At 39.7% G+C, this 19,876-nt stretch overlaps 1 protein-coding gene across 2 annotated transcripts; it reads right to left on the minus strand.

Moving 5' to 3' along the window:
* Nucleotides 1-151: 151 nt before the first annotated feature.
* Nucleotides 152-18,954, minus strand: TSG101 (tumor susceptibility 101). 2 transcript variants are annotated; one of them, XM_066187655.1, is made up of 10 exons: nt 18,813-18,954; nt 15,422-15,506; nt 13,544-13,609; nt 12,788-12,951; nt 11,503-11,629; nt 9,293-9,359; nt 7,566-7,660; nt 2,756-2,958; nt 1,098-1,337; nt 152-489 (listed from the first exon to the last, which is right to left on the minus strand). In XM_066187655.1, exons 1-10 carry the CDS (start codon nt 18,852-18,854, stop codon nt 400-402), a joined length of 1,179 nt encoding a protein of 392 aa, XP_066043752.1. In that variant the 5' UTR covers nt 18,855-18,954; the 3' UTR covers nt 152-399. The 2 variants fall into 2 exon arrangements, with proteins under 2 accessions (XP_066043752.1, XP_066043753.1); XM_066187656.1 differs by having other exon boundaries at nt 7,566-7,657; nt 18,813-18,953.
* Nucleotides 18,955-19,876: the final 922 nt, after the last annotated feature.

The following is a 19,876-nucleotide window of genomic DNA, read 5'->3' on the forward strand; positions in this document are numbered from 1 at the left end:
CAGACCAAGAACCTTTTGAGTTTTCAGTTTTCACTGGTCATAATAAATGTGAATTTTTCCAGTTTGGCACAACATCTTCCAAACCTCACGAATAAAGTGAATGCACCGTTAAGCTGACACTGCATATTTGAAAAGAAAGCACGTTACACAGTTGTGTAGAGGAAGAAAATATGCAACAAGTTTTATTCAGCGTTAAGTCCACCAGCACAAAGATTACAGGAGATAGAAAGTGCATTAATAAAAGCTAGTCTTTACCAAAAAGAAAATATATTATTGATTCAAAATATCTTACACTTGGATGATGTAATAACTTACTCTGGGCACCTACTGATTAAGAGAAAGATCAAGAGAATGGCTGCTTCACAAGGAAACCTAATTTCCCAGGTAAAGTCTGGGAATTTAGTAGAGATCACTGAGTCCAGCAGTCTTCCTTGCTTTCTGCATCAGTGCCCTCAGCTGGAACTGCTTGCGAGACAGGAGACGTACATGCTGCAGGAAGAAAAACAACAGGTGGCTATTGGTAAAGTTCTGATAAAAACTTAATACTGCAATACAATGTTCAAAGCCCAGCACATTGTGTGACCCAAATGGGCTGTCAGTTTTCTGGAAACGCTTAATTCACTACTCTACTAAATGGCACTTTCTTGGCTTAAAATGAGTGGCAGATGGCTACCAAATGCAATCACTACAGTATATTTTTTGCAATTTTTAATTATTAACTAGTTCATTAAATTATAAAGAATAATAATTAACTCCATACATATTCTTATCAAAGTAATAACATGCACTCCAACTCCATAAGGTGAAATCAGACTAATGCACTTCCCATGGGGCAGAGAATGATTCTTCTAACAGTAGAGAAACAATGAGCAAGGTCTACACAAGAAGGGAATAATATGACTTTCTACCTATAATGCTTTTAAAATTAGTCTTTAAATTCCGAAATTGCTTTCTAAAACTTATGCTTGAATGTATAAATATTCCTGTTCCTACAGGATCCTCTTCTGTGAAGAGATCCTGAATATTAGTAAGCTGCACCAGAGTCCAAAATAAAGACATTTAAAATGCACATCTTAAAAACATCCCAAGAAACCTACCTTTAAAAAGACATCTAAATCTATCACTCCACGTCTCAATGCTTCCCCAAGGTAGAAGATGGTGTCTTCAATTGCATTTTCCTCTGCATATAAGTTCAGGATCTGCTTGTAAAGCGGTGCTGTAGGAATTATAACTTCATCTATGTCATTATTTTCTGACTGACTTTCCATTTTCTCTAAGGCAGAACTGAGCTCCTCATCCTTCTTTTTGAGAAGTTCGATGTTCTTGTCAACTTCAGCCTAAAAACAGTTAAGATGTTTATTTATCTTCTTGTGATACAATTGTCTAGACGAAAGATTTTTAGATATACGAGTTCATTCTGTACTTCTTTGCTTATCTCTATTATGATTTTTACAAAAGAAAGAGCTCTCAATCTGTAGATTTCAGATTTCTTGAAAAAGTAACATCTGCTTTAGGTAATGTCAATCCATTACCCATTTATAACTGTAGAGAAGGCATGCCAACACTCCAAGTATTTCAGAGTCCACATTTCAACTAGCTAAAAATAATAAAAGCAAAGCCAAAGTAATTATTTTCTTTAGAATGCGGTAACCCCAGTTCTCCAGTCAAATGAATAATTTCTAATAATTTTTTTAAACCACATCTGAACACTGAGCTGGTTTCAGAAACTGTTCGTCAATCCCAAAATCTTACTCCTGAGCAGCAGTGCAAGGAGCACATGGACTAAGCGGAAGATGCCTTATTGAAAAACTGCAGGAATTTCTGAGCATACTGTGAGTAGGAGAGACTTCTGGGAAAGGAGAAGTTATACAAGGAGACTGTGACCAAAATCAGTGTTCTCTGCACTAAGACACTGAAATGTTCTCCAGTGCTGCTGTTACACATTATCATCAAGAAATAGACACAAATGTGAACTAATCTCACACCACTAACATTTTTCACAGGAAGAATGGGGAAAAACAATACTGTTCCTCTACTGTGGGATCCCTCCAACCCCTCAGGGGAATTCCCAGGGTCCTGCCCTGGAAAGATCTACCATATTGTCTTCCCTGCCTAGGCTGAAAGGAAGACCTCCCCCATGGAGCCATGCAACACTGTGTAATCCACCCCAGTTCCCTCTCCAGAAGCCTCCAGTTCTGGTGGTTTCTCCTTTCCCTGCTTCCCCATTGGTTGTGGTATCCCTGGTAGCTGGCCCCATCTTCCCTACAGGTCACTGACCTTTACCCTGCCCTTTGTACCTTCAGATCATTGGTTCCTGACCTCTATTTAGGCCTGTGCACAGCACATGGCCAGGTTTTTTTGTCCCTGATCCCTTCAGGGTTCTGGAATAAACCTTTGCTGGAACTTATCATACAAAAGGCCTCTCTTTGCTGAGCCAGCTGTGGCTTGTGTGATGTGTGGACCTGACTGCTTTGCCTGAATCCTCCCCAGGTGACTTTTCCACAGGAGATCACACTGCTACACTCTACTGCTGAGCAATGACATCTGTAAGACACATGCAGGACACTGCATCTCATGGTCACTCCTGTTTCTGACTTGCTTCAGTCTGAGCACAAGCCCCCAGCTGCGAAAGAGAAAAAGCACAATGCGCTGGAAGCTTTGTTATTTCTACCATGCTTAAGGATTGATTAATTAACAAGCTTCTGTTCACTGCTAGGAATACTCAGGTGGGGAGCAGTGGCTCCTCTCAGCTTACCACTTCCTGATCCAGGCGAGTTACCATCTCTTCCAGTTTCTGGTGCCCTTTCTTCAGGTCCTCCTCTGTGCGTTTCAAGGCGTTGAGCTCAGCTTGGGCGCGATCCATCTCCTCCTTCATCCGCCACCTCAGCTTGTCGCTGACGGCCGAGATGAGCGAGGCGCGGATGGTGTCCTCGCTGATGGTGCCATCTCTGCTGGGCCCTGCACAAGGAGGTTCCACAGGATTAATGCTGGCCTGCACTGGCTGCAGTATGAAGCCAGCTGGAATAGCAAGTGGCCGAGTTGCTCTGTGTACTTCAGCAGTGTGAGACAGTAAAATAATTTTACTGCTCTCCGTAATAATTTCCAGAAGCAGCAAAGACACCACAGTGAGATAACGTACATTAGGATGGACACAGGTAAATTTAAGAGTATGCATCCATTCACTCACTTCACTATTCCCATACCCACACTCTATTTTTACTTTAAAAATGAGGTGGCAATTTCCTCTGAAGTCCCTAAATGTTACAGGTCCAAGACCTTCTAAAGAAGAACAAGAGTTAATGGCTAGATAGATGTATTCAACCACAATTAACGTAACAGCTGAATCGAGACAATGAATTTACCTCTTACAGGTATTAGTTCAGGGGGTTTTTGGGTTGGTTTTGGTTTTTTTGTTGTTGTTGTTGTTTTTTTTTTTTTTTTTTTTTTTTTTTTTTTTTTTTTTTTGTTTTGTTTTGTTTTGTTTTTTTTTTAGAATTGCCTGGCCTGGTAAGGAAAGTTTTAAAGTAGGAAAGACAAAGGGAGAGTTACAGACACTACTTCCAGGAAGGGCATGCAGCCCAGGTTCTCATGGGGAACCACCCTGACACCTGCTGGAGGGACAACACAGCCAGGAACACACAATCCACGAGATTCCTGGAAAACACTGACAATAATTTTCCAACACAGATGAAGCCAACCAGCAAAGATGTGCTGCTGGACCTTGTAAAACTAAGAAGGAATGTCTGGTTGGAGATGTGAAGGTTGGGGCAGCCTTGGCTACAGTGACGATGAGATCGTGGGGTTCTGTATCCCACAAGTAGACAGCAGGGCAATGAATAAGATTGCAACCCTGGATTTTATGAGAGCTAACTTTGGCCTCCTCACAGATCTTCTTGGAAGAATTCCATGGGAATTTACCATAGAGGGGAAGAGGGGTCCAAGAGAGCAGGTGAATATTCAAGGATCACTTCCTCCAGGCTCAAGAACAGCACAATCCCTATGGGCAAGTGAGCAGAAAGAGCAGGAGACCTGAATATGCTTTCGCTAATCAGCCTTTCAAGGATAATTTCAAGAGTCTGTCACTAACAGACTTTTAAATAGAAAGGTAAGTACTTTGTGTCTGTCACAAGAAGTGCAATGTGTCTACAGACCAGGAAACTCAGAGTGCTCTAGCAAATGAGAAGTGGCTGCTGGTGATATTTATCACAAACCACTTCAGTTATTCTGTGGGAATAACTGCAGGGTCACAGTTTCCCCAGGCTTGTACCTCACACCTTCTAGATCAGTGAAATTTCAACTGGATTGTAACAACTACTGACAAAGCAAGAATTACAGCAGCTTTTGTGCCTAAACTTCACAACTGCTATGAATGAAACACAGAGAGATTTGAAGCTCTATAACTACAAAGAAAATAAGCAAGAAGAATTTTTACCAGAGTATCTTTTTATCCAGAGACACAGCTATCAAAACCCTGAAACTGTTGCAATATCATGCACATCACATTTTCCAGTGCCCTAGATTTCAAAAACAACAAAATGAAAAAACTACTCATTACTGCTCACATGAATCTTGTATAATTGAAGACTTTTTTTTTTTGACTTCTGCTATCAAAACAAGACTGCATAAATTTTTATCTCTTCCCTGTTTTTCATACTCTGTTACTGTCCACAAAACCTATACCCAGCCATATGAGTGGAAAAATAAAGCTATGCAGATGAATGACAGGAACTACAGGAAGAAGCACATCATGCTTACTAATCCACCAAAGCCTTCTAAAATACAGAGAACATAAATTTTGATCATTACTAATGTGAGCACTTTGCATACATATAAGTTGCACCAGAATATGTGTACTTAAAAAAAAAAAAGGCAAATTACCACTGAAAAATGAGGAGACTGAATTATTAAACAACTGGTGCAAAGACAGCCTTAAGAAAATATGAATGTCCCAACACTTCATCTGATTTACAGTTCTGGCCTAAAAAATTCACCCTGTTGCCAGTCAACAAGATAATTTTCAAAATTTGGTTAACTATTAGAGCCAGCAACAGGAGTTGTCAAATAGCACCATATACACAAACCCAGGAATCCATCATTGCTGCTTCTTATGAAAAGGAGAAAAGAACAACAGCACTTTCTACGCTGAGAAGTAAAACTTAAACAAGTCAGTCAAACTATCTAGGACAGAGTATTCGCTGTATAGGACTTCCTGATTAAGGCAGACAATTGTTCCGAATCAAAAAGGTCTGATTTCCTTTCAAAAAGCAGCATTAGCATGATTTTAGTTACTGTTTACTTTATATAATGAATTATACTCTAATACAAAGCCAGAATCAGCCAGAAACAGTATCAGTAGAACTTATGCTTACTTTCTTTTCCCTCGACATCCTTCACTCTGGGAGTTTTTATGCAAGGCTCACTTTAACAGTAAAGCAGGACAGAGGAAAAAAAATAAAATCACAATACACCTAACACAATGAAAGTTCACACAGAAATGCCACCAGGTAGGGAAGAGGTCTTTGAACATAAAAAGCATCATTTTAATACAGCTCAATCAATGTATCTTCTTACAGAGCATGAACCTGTAACATCTTCTGTTGCTTCCATAATTAGCCCAGCTTGGAGAAGAGTTCATGGCACATGGTCATTAAATCCACAGAACTCTGAAACCTTTAACCTTTACTAGGCAGAGTCTGGTTTCAGAAGTGACCTTACAGAATCATCAAACCAGTAACTGCATCAGAAAAGTAATTAATGGCAGATGACTGGAACAGAAAGAAAAAGCCTAAAGGACTATTGGAAAACCAGTGATTGTGAAAAACTTGAGCTGCTTTGCATGAACATTTTAATTCAACTCAAACTAGGCTCACTATAGGAAACACACCACCACCACCCACACAAAACTCTGAAGCTGTAACAACTGATATGATCCTGAATAAACTATCACAATAAACCACAGCCAAACAAACCAACTGTACAGGAAAGAAACATTTCCAGTTGAAAGGAAAAAACAACACTGGACTGTAAAAAAACACCCAACAAAACACAACAAGAACACCTCACAATATTTTAAGCGTAGTGGATGATTAAAGAGAATCTGTTTGCATTTCATCCGGCACAAGAGATAAGTCATGTAAACCAGGTGTAGGGCTTTTACCAAGCCGCAGCAATGAGTCAGTGTAATGTTAAATTGTCACTATGAAACCTGGCATGACAACATTACAACATGATATTACAGATGATCTAACTCAGGACTGGAAGAGTCTTTTATCTTTTTGGCAGATACTGCGCCCCTATTCATTTTCAGTGGGGATGAAAATCAGGGAAAGAAATTAAATAGAATATATTTCTATTCTAAATTAGCACTCTGCTACATAAAGGCAAAACTGGATTTGTCTGAGAAAGAAACTGCAGAAAGCCAACTTTCCCTAGAAAGGTCATCACTGTGCATGGCAGACTCAACACTTCAGAGTAGAGGGGACCACTGAAGCAGCCAAGAACTTCCAGAAAATACTTTCTTAATTGAAAAGGCTGAAAGAACTTGGACACAAAGGACAGGATCAGGCACAAGAAAAATACGACATACAACTTACTGCTGCCTTCGAATTCTGTAGTAACAGAACTTCTCAGATATTTTAGAAAGAGTAAAGTAGAAGCATCTCTCTTCCCTTGCTTTGTCCCCAAGTATGTGAAGGAAAATCACAAAATACACACAGTTCTGGAAAGAAAAGACATTCTATGACTCTAACCCAGGCCATTCCATAAATAACCGGGAGCTTCACACATTCAATGAAGAACCTATGGATACACTTCTAAATTATGGGGCTCAAGAGTCCACAACTGCTGATGTGAACAACGTCACAACAGAATCTACACCCTCACCATAGAACTGTGCCAAAGGGACTATCTTACTGGACCAGCTTCCCACGTAACTAGATGACATCTACCACTGCTTCCCAGTCTTCTACACATACACTAGAAGTGAGGGCCAGGGGGGAAAGCAAGGGCCACAGAGCAGCAGACTGGGAAAAGACACAGGTCAATACCCTAAATCCTGATGCTGAAGGGAACAATGGCGGAAGTGACAAGTAGAGATCAATAAGAAGCAACAGGGAAGAGGCTGGAGAAGAAACTCACTAAAAATGAAGCTCATTCCAAACTGCTACTTTAGGAAGTTACTATTTTGGGAGGAAAGAAAGTACAAATAGAGTCCATTAGATGTTTACATGATGATAAAGGTATTTTTCTAAACCACGAACAGAGCAATGCAGACGATCAAAAGCCACCTACAGTTAAAGGGCAAGGAAAACCCCATGTAGTTACATGCAGTGCTCTTCAAAATATTCACAAAGCACACACAATGTATTGCATAAACCCAGGGATTTATCAAATTCCTGACTGAAGGTGAATAAAATGTATTTTTTTTCTTCCTTTGAATAAATTTTAATTAAAGATCAATACTTTGGAGGTTCAGAGTAAGAACACCAATTTCCTTTTTCCATTTTATTACTTTGCACGTACAGAGAGAAGCTTTACTTCAGAGAACCCCTTTCCAAGGTACTCACCCACAGTGGTGACAGGAGGCTGAGAAGGGTAGTACTGAACACTAGTGGTGGCTGGAAAGGGAACACCACCTGGGTAAGGATAGTTTGGGTAGCTGCTTTGACAAAGAAAGATATGCTAATGTTATGCAACCATTAGTAAAATATCATCCACCTAGATTATCTTTACTGCCACCATGTTAAACAGTCATTTACATAATAAAATGCTAAAATTGCAGGCCTTTTTCCTGTTCACATTAACATCTTTTACAACTGGTATTTCTGGTATTATTTAAGATGCCATTTTATCTGAAACCCTATCTAGGTATTGCCTGGTCAGCATTTGGAGAACAAATCCTCCTGAATCTCTCAGTTTTGCCATATGAAATCCCACAAGTATCCAAAAGAAATTATTCTAGCTACAAACTCCCACACAACAATTCCAAATTAATAATTTTTAAGATGAGAACAGTTAAGAAGATGACTGATGAACTGCTTTGTGTAAACCTAAAAATGCAAAAAAATGCAAAATATGGTTGCAAGGTGAAATAAACTCCCCCAGAAATTCTCAGTCCTGCTCAGAAGGATAAAGAAAGCAAAAATATTAATCAGCTCACTGAAACAATTATAAGATGACATGTGATAGTCTACACCACCTTTCTAAAATACATTTGCTATCAACAAAAACAAGGACACAAATTAGTCAGTACTAGACTGACAAACACCTGCATGCAGCAGAGTATTAACTACAGTAAGAATTAAACAAAGTGGTCCAAAACCCCCTAAAAACATAAAATAAGCATGTTCAGTCTCTCTTCAGGTAATTGCAAATTTAATAGTTCTTAAAACCTTCCTATTCATTCATAAATTATAAATTTGAAAAACAGTTCTTCTATTACTTTTGTATGAACATTAAGAGCACATCAACTAAACATATTTAGGAGGAAAAACCATGCCGTAAGAACTTAAAAAAACCCTAACTTTTCTCCTCTTAAAACATAACACTCCCCACTCCCAATCCTCACAGGTTTTTACATTTTTAGTTTGTTGGTTCTTTTTTTTTTTTTTTTAAAAAATATGCTCCATATTACACCAACATCTCAAATGCTCCTACCCCAAAGTCAGGACATAAGGATATTAATAATAAAAACAATTCATTATGATGTAAAAAAATTTAAGTACACGCTAGGAGGCAGCAGTCAACATCTCATTATTTACTAAGACAGATCTGTAAGTCTTCTGGACATGCTTTATTCCAAACTATTATATAGAAAAAAATCTTGGTTAATATTAATAAAAAGCTTTTGAAGTAACTTTGTGTTCTTTAAATTCCCTTAGAGTGCTCCAAGTCCACATTCACTCTGGAGTCAAGGTTTGTACTAACCCAACGTTTTGTCCAATTTTTGAGTTGCTAATAAAATCTGGACCTTTAGGGGTTCGTTTCTTTCTATGTTATGTAAACATATCAACCTCATAAAAATATATGAGTGAAAGAAGAAAACAGCTGGAAGTTAGGTAATTTCAAAATCTATTTATCACACCCATACACATTTTATTTGAAGCAACACTAAGAAAGCTAAACCTTCCTCCAATTTTGGCTACTGACAAGAATTCAGCCCTCACTTTTCACAAACCCTGCTAACATGAATAATTATACAACAAATACACCATAAGAAAATACAATTATGATCAGACACTACTCAGTGACACTCTCTATCAGGTAAATGGTGATAGTTTAAAGGGGCTCTTACCTTGGGTTTGGAGTGCTTGATGGTGGATAGGGAGATATTCCACCTGGAATTCCTGGCACATAGGAAGCTAAATAAAAAAGAATTTTGTGTATTTTTGTATTTCAGAAATGAAAACCCTCCATGTAAAGAAGTTCTGCCTCATATTTACAAATAACCTTATTGCTATATTGATTTATTTTCTTAATCGTTATTTAAACTAATCACTGCATGGATAAAAATGGGTATTGATTTAAAAATGCACAACAAATAGGTGTACTAAGAAAAAAAAAAAATCTGCAGCTAGGGTACTCAGAAATAACCCCAAAACATAGTATTAAAGATGACCCACCTGAAGAGCTGTCTGCACTTTTTATGTAATAGCTGAAAAAAGAATTTAACCTTTCTAGCCAATGATCTCTACTCACTAAAAACAAGTGCATAATTTAAGTACCTTCAGAGTAGTTGATTAGCTGTTTGATGATCTAACCATGTCCTCATCAAGTAATTTCTGTTATTTAGAAGCTGTATTTAAAAATCTGTTATCAGCAAACATAAATGTCTACACAGTCTTAGCAAGTTGAAGATTTTTCTTGAAAAGCTGACAAAATTATGTTTTGAATATACTTATTCCACATTTCTAGCAATTTTAGGAATACGTCATCAAATAACTTTTTTTTCCACCCTTCAGTGCTTAAAAATGATTAAAATTTTTGTCAAAGGACTTCATTTCTTCCCAAACAATGTATCTGTAACATGAAAAAACCCAAACCCTAAACGTCTGTAAAATAAGGAAAGCCCCATTACACTAGTAAACCTAAGCAGCTATTAATTTCAAAACCCTGAAACGTTTTCACTAAAATCACTTCAGCTATAAAGTAATTCATAGTACTTGAGCTCAATTCAACTCAAAACAGTAATTCAAAGCACTTCAGCTTTGACTGACTACAAAAGTAATCAAATGTGGTTCACTGCAGGTTTGCCTTAAGGCACAAGTCACAGCCTCTGCTAAAACTACACTTACACTGACCCCCACTGTTCCTGGAAAACCAGGACATTCCAATCCTCTGGTGCTCTCACAAGCAGGGTGGCCACAGACAAGCTGGAAAGTCCCAAACACCTGCCTTTAGTCAATTATTCCTAATGGTCCCATTTATATTTGCTACCCATTTTCTCCCAGGTTCAGAGCCTAAAACCTTGCTAAAAATGGGTTCTGCTGGAAATGCCAATGAATAGCACTTCAGCTTTTCATATGTAACACTGTGATCAAGTAAAAGCCCTATTTCAATAGAAAATGGACACAGCCCTAAAAATTTGGCAAAAATAAATAACCCCAAATACAGCTACCGTACCGTTAAATGGATGTGGAACTGTTAGCACATTATTAAATAAACAATCTCCAGCTAAACTGCTCCCCCTTTCATACCGCCCCAGTCTTTGAGTTGATGAGGTCTATGCTGCTGGTTTTTTGGCCTTTTCCCACTCAATACAGAGTCTCCTCCTGGAAGAATTTCTAGGATTTTCTGTTTCCCACTTCCTCTTTTTCCCCTACCTACCTATCCCCAGTCTTTAACATAAGATGCCTCCAGAAGTTTAAACAAATACATGATTTATGTAAGTCTTGAGGATTTCAGCAAGAAAATAAGAATGGTCAGAACACCAAATCAACAGAGAACAAAGAATAAAAAAAACCCAACAAGGCAGGGTTTTTTTTTTAAATATTCAGCCGGCAATTTGAAAAAAGAAAAATAAACCACACAAACAGGACTGTGGGCATAGGAAACACAAGCTATAGGCATGCTTGTGCTTATGAAATCAGTGGTTGCAGGATACTTAAAAGATGGGCTTGTATTATTAGAATGAAAAAAACTGAGATAGAAAGTTATTTGAATAATCTCTTTGCAAGTTTATCTTGGAATGTTGACAGGACATTGGCTGTTTTGAGGAGTTTGGGGGTGTTTGGGTGTGTTCTGGTTTCTTTCTGGGTTTTGCTGCGTAGTAATACAAACTTGATTTTTCCCCTCCAAAACCCAACATGCATTCTTAGACTCACAGAACCTTTTAGGTTGTAAAAGACCTTTAAGATCATTGAGTTCAACAAGGAGAAGTACAGCCCAGGTGAATATATCAGCTAACAATATAATAAGTGAAATGCCTTATCTGTGGGGAGGGCAACAATCCCCTTGAAATGTTACCCTGGTTATTTGCAGAAATCAGCAGTGATGAGCACTTACAGGTTGGTGGGCCTGTTGCCTGGTATGGAGGGTAGCTGGAGGAAGCAGTAGGCCGAGAAAACACTGGAGGCTCCTCTCCAAACACGACAATCATGACCTGGATCAGCTCCAACAAGTCTGACTGGGGCTGCGAGGGAAAGCAAACCACAAGTTGTTCATCTTGCGAACAGAGAGTTTAACTGACTGTAGCAACCATAGGACGCCATTCCACCAGCTCTCAAAAGCATTCCTTTCATTTGTGGGTTTAAGTGCTCTTAAAGTGCATGTCTGTATCTGCATGTATATGTGCATAATTAACTTCCTTTCTGGATACCAAACCCAGCCAGCCTGTACTCAAAACCATAGAGCAAAATACACCAGCAGCCACGTTTACACCCAGAATAAACTGGGTAATACATGGTTCCACATCAACTGCAGGACAACAAATGTCTGGGTATAAATGTCCAGTGTTGATTTATAATAATACTTTAAAAAAATTAAATCCACCCCACGACACGAAAAACAAACAGATCCCCAAGTGTTCTAGACATTTCCATTTCACACACCACAGCTTTTGCTCTGATTCAGAATGTCTCAACAGAAAAAATATTCTAACCCACTAAGGAGTGGCATAAACCTCCTTTCAATACAGTTAAACCAGACTTCTCTGTTTGTGACTACTTAATATAGGCATGATTTCATTCTGCCAAAAAAGGAACAAGCATCATGAATGCAGCACCATATTAAATACCCCAGTTCCAAGTCTACTTAGCAATATAATCCACTTACTTATTTTTACCAATCTCTCAAACTGAAAGAATTCTGTATCTTCCTTACAAGTCCATGTTTTGGCCAAAACTTCTATGAGGCCTGCAGTGCTCAATGCCTCTATTTACTGGTAAAGCAAATATATCCATATACATGAGGCTCCAGGACTGTCTACATAAAGAGGTCCAAGTGCTTGTAGAAGTCCATTTTAGTCACAGAGTTTCAAGTAAATTCATAATTGCCCTTCTGTTAATATTCTTATCTCACAAATCACTCTCTTGCCAGGGGCGAGGACAGCTTATGCTGCACTGTGTAATCAGACAAGCTGTAACTGAGGATACCATTAATTACCTTAAATAACCAGAATACAGGATGCAACACCCTGAACTTTAAGACATTCCAAAAAACAAACAGTGAATTTTATTTTCAAAACAGTTTGAGATCTCTAATAAAGACTGTGGTTTTTATTAAAAATGACAGAACTATCTCGAGGAATGCAGAATGAGCAACTTGAGAATTTCAAGTTCTCTATACTTACATATTTCCACTCATGCAGGTAGGGAAGGTATATCTTTCCATTTGCATCAACATGCTTCCCAGTTTTTATTGTCATAGAGCTAGTGGGTTTAACAAAACAGATTGGGGGGTTGAAAGGGTAGGTGTCCAGCAGCCACAAGCAAATTGGGATATTATATGTGTTACCTAGAAAAGATATTTTGAAAGATTTTAGAAGTTATTTCAATTCTTCAACTGTCCTCCTGTATTCAGATTCACACGAAACTCCTAAACCCAGTAAACTCAACTGTACAAAGTTAGAAGCCAGAGCCAAAATCTACTAATAACATTCAATGAATAGCTAACACTATGACCACAAACTCTGCATTTTTCAGAACAATTTAACTTTGATTTACAATCATCACTCGCCACTACTACACAACCTCATATGTTCTATAATGCAGCATTTTAAGACTCTAACTGGAATTATCATTAGCTGCAGCAATAAATGCCTTGCAACCCTCATTCAACTGACAAGCCTGAAAAACCATGCAATCCTGAAAGAAAAAAGATGCTACAAAGCTGTAAATGACTGAATGCTCAATGCTCAGCATTCAAATTCTATCCTGCAGCAAAAACAGAGAACACTTTCTTTAAAATATTTTACTTTGGACAAATATAAGATTTCAAGAAAAGAGTGGTCACTGAAGTAGTGAAGTTGAATCAGGACAAATCTAAGTTTTCCATGCAATCTGGGAAAATAATGGAGATGATGATGATAATTATAATACATGCATACCTCTGTAAGGCACGGGAATGGTTCCAGTGAGGCTCATCAACTCCCTGGATGAGCCATCATTAAAAACTGAAAGAGAACAAGCAGTATTTTAAAAACAAACATATTGGTTATGTTAATATCAGTTCAGGTTATTCCCCATCTACTTACTGGCATAAGTTTTCACAAGTTAGACACATATAAACTCAGCCTGAAATGTTCAGCTCTTGCACTTTTATGGATTAGCAAATGACTGTCCACAGTCAGGTAACTCCTTATGAATAACACACTTCTGAGAAATGATTGACTAATCATTGTCAAACTACCTTCTGGACAAATAAAACTGCTTCCTCATACAGTGACCAAAGAAAATGTTGGAACCTTGCAAACTGCAAGTAATGCAATTTACTGCAAAGATAATCTGAACTCAAACTTGATTTGAAAAAAACAACTGTCATCTGAGGTTTATGAAAGAATTCTTTGTTTTCTTCAAGCATATGCCACAGGCATTTATTACAGAATCAGTAAAGGTAATTTAACCAAATAGAAACACACTGAAGAGGAAGAAAGAGTGCTTGACTCTGCCAAATCTTAGTCACAGACTGCACAAGAACTCTGAACTAAATTTACTGAGTTGCTGTATTTAGTTTTCTCACACTTTTAATCCAATACATTATTCTTGGCTGAATAAATCAGCTTCTGCTGAGGAAGCTTTTATCTTCTTAATTCCTCCTGAAAGTTTCTAGCCATAATTCAAATGTAGGTTACTGTGCACAGTTATTTTGGGGCTGATGTTCTGCTAAGGCAGGTAGAATATGTTGGGATTTCAATAGGGGTATATACTTCATTATTTATATGAACTTGAAAACTGTCTCATCAGCAATGTAATCACTTTCTTGCAGCTGATGTCACTGCTACAAATAATATCGATTATCTGTAAGTGATTGTGTGCTTAACTTCCTCCAGGCAGCTTAAAGAGCATTAGGGAACACAAATGGCTACAGCTCAAGGATATCTGGAATTGTGATCACCATCTTATGTGAACTCGTGCAGCTATTTCAGCCACAGTCCTTTCACTCCTGTTTTGTTTCTCCAGTCACTGCGTGAATTTTTATTTCTGTGACAGCTGCTGGCTTGCAGCTACTCAAGTTAAAACTAATTCATCTTTTACCTGCCCATGTCCCTTCTTAATACTTCTCAATCCAGACATACAACTTAAAAAGCAGAACACTTCAAAATTTTTCATGATGTATTAGAAATATAAATTAGATCACAGAGGAATCCCACAGGTAACAGTTAAAAAAAGGTGACCAGAGAAGGCTGACCTCACCAGCTGCACTGGCTCACTGTATGCTGTGAAACCCTAGATGGCATCTTCATTTAACACACTTAAATTAACTTAGAGACTTTAAAACAGCTAACAAACAGTGATTATCATTGATAATTTACATTACAAAACCCTCATGCCAATTTTCTATATACTTGACTCTGTTTTCTTCATACTCTAAAGGACTAGCACAATGATTTTAAATGAAGCATTTCTTCATTGATTTACAGTTCTTCCTACACAGAATTTTAAAAACGTCTTTATATGGCAGCAAAGCTGAATTTGTAAGATACCAGCAATCTCAGGACACCAACAGATGACATCAGTGAGTGATTAACTAAAAGTTAAGCTGTGGAAAACATGACACTTCTTGGCACATTAGATAGTTATTTTCTAAAGTAACCATACTACATTACTGGGTCTGTGTTTTTAAAGAAGTATTGATGTCAGAGACAAAAAAGAGAAACTCAAGTTATGTTTTCTAGTGATAATCTTCTTTTTCCCCCCACAAAAACTACCAAAGACATCTAAAACATCAACAATTCACTAACAAAAGTCCTCATGGACAGACTAACCATATGAATCCATGACAGGTTTGAGGTCCTTGTACTGAGTAATAACACTGGTTGTCTCCTGTATGGTTAGGTCTCTATACTTATACTGGAAAACAAAACAGAAAGAAATTACTTCAGAAGTTATCTTTTTAATATAATTTAATTCAATTTTTTATTTTACCCAATAAACAGCACTTATGAGAGTTTACATTTATACATGGACATTCTTCTCCACTCTTAGTTTGGAATAATCATTTATTTGTCCATATTACTTAAACAACCACTGCCTATACAACTTATCAAACTTACTAAGGTATTAAGTCTTAACAAGGGTCTAAGCATCAACTGATCTGAGAAGAGCTTTTTCATTTTCTTTCATGTTCTACCACAACCAAGTGTATCTGAGAAATAAGTGTGAATCTTAAGGGGGAAAAAAAAAAAAAGTAATCTCCAAACAAATACAGTGATGTGTTGAACATTCCTGATAAATATCTACCCAGGATCTGAACCACACAGATACATTTCATAGCACTTTTCAAAGCAACACCATAGTTATCAATCATTGATTGGCATTTACATGTATTTCGTCAGACATATCAAGGCACAATATTACCAGCAATTATACTGGTTTTACCCCTTTTTATCAGGAGCAGGGAGTAACAGCACAGATGCCCTGTAAACCACAGATACACTACTACAGAATTCACCAGTCTCTGAGCTATAACCCACAGACAGCAAAGAAGCTCCTGGGCAACAGAGAGCTGGTTCACCACACAGTGCAGCTTTTTAGCCTTGTGATCATTCCTCCTGACAATTACAATTGAAAAGAAAAGCCAGCAATGTGGTCCCTTGAGAATTTTTTTGATTCTAATATGATTTTAAAAAATCACAATCTTCAGATGTCCTAAGGAACACAGACAGCAACCTTTCATTGAACCAGGGTAGGAAGACAAAGGGCCCAGCACAAAGCAATGTCTGACATCCTAAGCACACAAATGTTAACAACATCTGAACAAATTCATCCAGACATTATCCAAGAGCAAACTGAGGTGCCACAGCTAAAGGTCACCTTGGCTCCGACAAACACTTATGAGTTGTGAAGCTTAGAAATTAACTTTTCTTCCTGTCACCTCCAGAGATTGACAAGGATGCCCCTCCTGGGCATGACAACTTGGATTTACTGAGCAGGGATGAACCCACCACACCACCTCAGCCCACAGTAAGCACGAGCACCTCGGGTGATGCTGTGACTGATCGTCCTCAAATGACCAAGGACAAAACAGCCACATGGTCTGTCTGCAAAATGCTGTTCTGTGGCACAGACTGCAGCCCCTCCAGGAGGGATTCCTGCGTGCACAGGGAAGCACCAGCACAGAGGTCAATCAGCCCCTGGGTGCTGTTTTGGTGGGAGGGCTGCAGAAAAGCATCTCAGCCTCCTTTGTAAATTGGGTGCAGGATTGGGAGTGTGCAGCAGAGGCTTGACAGAGAGACAACTTTGTTAACAATTATACAATCCTCCCTCCCTCCCCAACACCTGGCAGAAGCAGGAACAGGCATTGCTGGGACATGGAAGAATTTTCATGTACACCACCCAGAGACTGGCAGCACATACCCACACCACTGCATGTGTCACTACAGGACAAATGACAGCTGATCACCAGCTACTTTTAAAAGGAAGGTCCTTTTCATAGGAACAAACCTTATGGTCCAGGACAGAGCTTCAACAAGTTTGGGATAAACACTACTAAGAAGAGAAGTGGATTCTGCTAACAGAAGCTACTAAAAAGCACAAGGACCACAGCATGGCTGGGTTGGAAGCCACCTGAAAGATCATCTTGTTCCAAGCCCAAGGCAGGGACACCTTCTCCTATCCCAGGTTGCTCAGAGCCCCAACCAGCCTGGCCTTGCACACTGCCAGGGATGGAGCATTCATAGCTTCTCGTGCCAGTGCCTCACCACCCTCACAGTAAAGCAGAGTCAGGCTTTACTTCCACTTTTAGCACAAGAATCTCAAGTCAGTTGAGTCAGGAATTGATAAAACAATGCCCGCCTGCTCAGCAGGCACACTGTGAATCTGGTATACAGTGGGGCTGATAAACCATAAATTTGGTTATTGGAGGTGCTTTCAAAAATCGGGCACAAGACCTGAACATTAAGCAAGCATTTTTATATCTCCATTAAAACAAAAAGATAATATTCTCGCAAACTGTTTTAACACTAAGCGGTGATTACTTAGTAGAGAGACAGCTGCATGATTCCAGCTACTGCCACAAGTGAAATTAAATGTTAATTTCAACTGTTAATTTCTGTACTTGGACTGATTTCCAAGAAATGCCAATCTCTCTTCAGAAAATATATGATCCTGGTGATTTCTACTAAAGTAACTAATTAATTTGAATCCTTAATTTCTATGCTTTTTCCCTCCTCCATTATCAGATTGCAAATGGTTTCCCCCTCATTTTACATACAAGGAAACAGATCACAGAAAGATGAAGCTTTTCAAGATCTGACAGCAGGTAAATACCTGAAGTTAAATCAAGTGCTTATATTCCCCCAAACTAAGCTCAAGCTTTTGTTATCTCATACACTGAACTATTCCCTATGGGAAATATCACTGAACGTCCCTCTCTAGAACAGAAAGTGTAACTATTTTTGAAAAATAAACATAGTGAAACAGCATCTTCATTTTTCATCACCTACAGCAAGTCAGACGGCAGTATAAAATGAGCAAGTGTGGGGGAACAACGACACTGGATTACCTTAAATTCTGTATCTTCTATGGCACTGCAATAATTAATTTAGCAAAGAGAGGTGTATACAAATACATGTACGATGTAATTTGCTGACACTAAGCATTCAATATGCATTTTCAAGCTGATAGGAAAATCTGCTTGTGACTCCATGCAGGTGAACGTGCCTTTGGTTCCGATCGGATTCTCAACTATTGTACTTCATTTCAAAACGCTACACATACGATTCAATGCTGCCAAAAAAATTCCAAAATCACCCCCAACAAACCCGCAGCTCCCTCTAAGTGTCAGCCTTAGGGGTCTCCATTCCAAGCTGCTGGACAAAGCCGTCTGCACTTGGGTGAAGCGTGGCACGCGTGGCTCTGCATGATTCAGTGGTTAATGATTCGCCTTCCAAGAGATCTCCCCGTTTCCTTACACAGGGGCAGGAACCAAACCAACCCCACCCCAGCCCGGTCGGTGATGCTGAGCTCGCCTTCCCCCCGCTGTAACCGGGGAGCACAAGCGCCGTGCGGTCCCCGCGGCCCCGCCGGTGCCTGGCACCGTCCCAGCCCAGCCCCGCAGCTCGGCACGACCATTTTAGGCTGCCTGCGCCCTTCCTCCCTTCCCGACCCAACTCCCCGGAGCCTCCCGGCGCTGCGCCCCGCCGGCCGAGCGCGTACCTTGGTGAGCATCTTCTTGAGCTGGCTCTCGGACACGGCCATGGCGGCCGCCGCTCGCTGCCGGTGTCGGTGCCGCCGCTGCCCCGGTGCCGCCGGCCCGGCCCTACATAAACACAGGAAGCGGCCGCGCGCCCGCTTCCGGCGGCGGCGCCGCTCCCGCGCGTCACGGGGCGGGCACCGGGCGGCCCCGGGGCCCGAAGGGCGGCCCCGGGGCCCGAAGGGCGGCAGCGCAGCGCCGGGAGCGGCCCCGGAGCCAGGGACCGCGCTGGCACCTCACCGCCCCGCTGGAGCCGCGGCCCTTTGGTGATTGTTCACGGAATACGACACAAACGCAGCATGAGATTAATCCACAAAACACACCTCTAAGAGCCGGCGGCATTTAAAGATCGAAATTATTACAAAGATAACAGCTTGACTATTCGCATGAAAATAAACGCTCAACAGATGAGAAACAGCACCGTGAAAAACAGTGTAAAACCTTAAATTCATTTTTTTTCCAAAGTAAGTGAAAAAAAAACAACAAACCACAAACCCCAAAGTGAAGCTTTTCAAAAATATAGCAGCAAAGTTGGTTACCTGCAGCCACCACTAATTTTGCCCCATCACTTACCACTACAGTGAAAGAAATCCGGGTATTCCATAAAAACAAAGGTCTGAATTACCAAAGGTTTCTTCTTTCTGTTTTTAATCCAGTTCTGAGATCAGTATACACTCAGAACTCCCTGCATGTCTGGCTCTTTGTGAGATGTAACTGGAAGGCACAAAGGATCAGATCTTTTGCTCTGCCACAGATCCTACTTTTGCTTAGAACAAATCTCCAACAATATTTAACCGGCCACCCCTCAAAGTGTAAACGTGGGATGACATTCCTAAGCTGCACACAGCAGGAGTGGAGTCCAAGTCCCCTGTTCCTACCATGTGATGCTAAGGTATAATCAGGAGGAAGAGAGTCTTTTACCAGTGGTAAATCAAGAGGTTAGAACCCAAAAAACCCCCATTGATCTCAAAACCGCCTGGTTTTTACCTACAAATCCACATCCTGCTTTTTGATCACATCCTCGGCC

Source organism: Chamaea fasciata, unplaced genomic scaffold (genome assembly GCF_029207755.1).
Source record: "Chamaea fasciata isolate MVZ Bird 193981 ecotype frontalis unplaced genomic scaffold, bChaFas1.0.hap1 SCAF_7, whole genome shotgun sequence".
In the NCBI taxonomy this organism is placed as follows: Eukaryota; Metazoa; Chordata; class Aves; order Passeriformes; family Sylviidae; genus Chamaea; species Chamaea fasciata.

Excerpts from the sequence above, each read along its gene's own strand:
- TSG101 (XM_066187655.1), bottom strand. The coding sequence starts at position 18,854 with ATGGCCGTGTCCGAGAGCCAGCTCAAGAAGATGCTCACCAAG. Across the intron at positions 7,661-9,292 it reads TCAAGCACTCCAAACCCAAG|CAGCTACCCAAACTATCCTT; the intron begins GTAAGAGCCCCT and ends TCTTTGTCAAAG. Across the intron at positions 2,959-7,565 it reads GCCTCCTGTCACCACTGTGG|GGCCCAGCAGAGATGGCACC; the intron begins GTGAGTACCTTG and ends CTCCTTGTGCAG.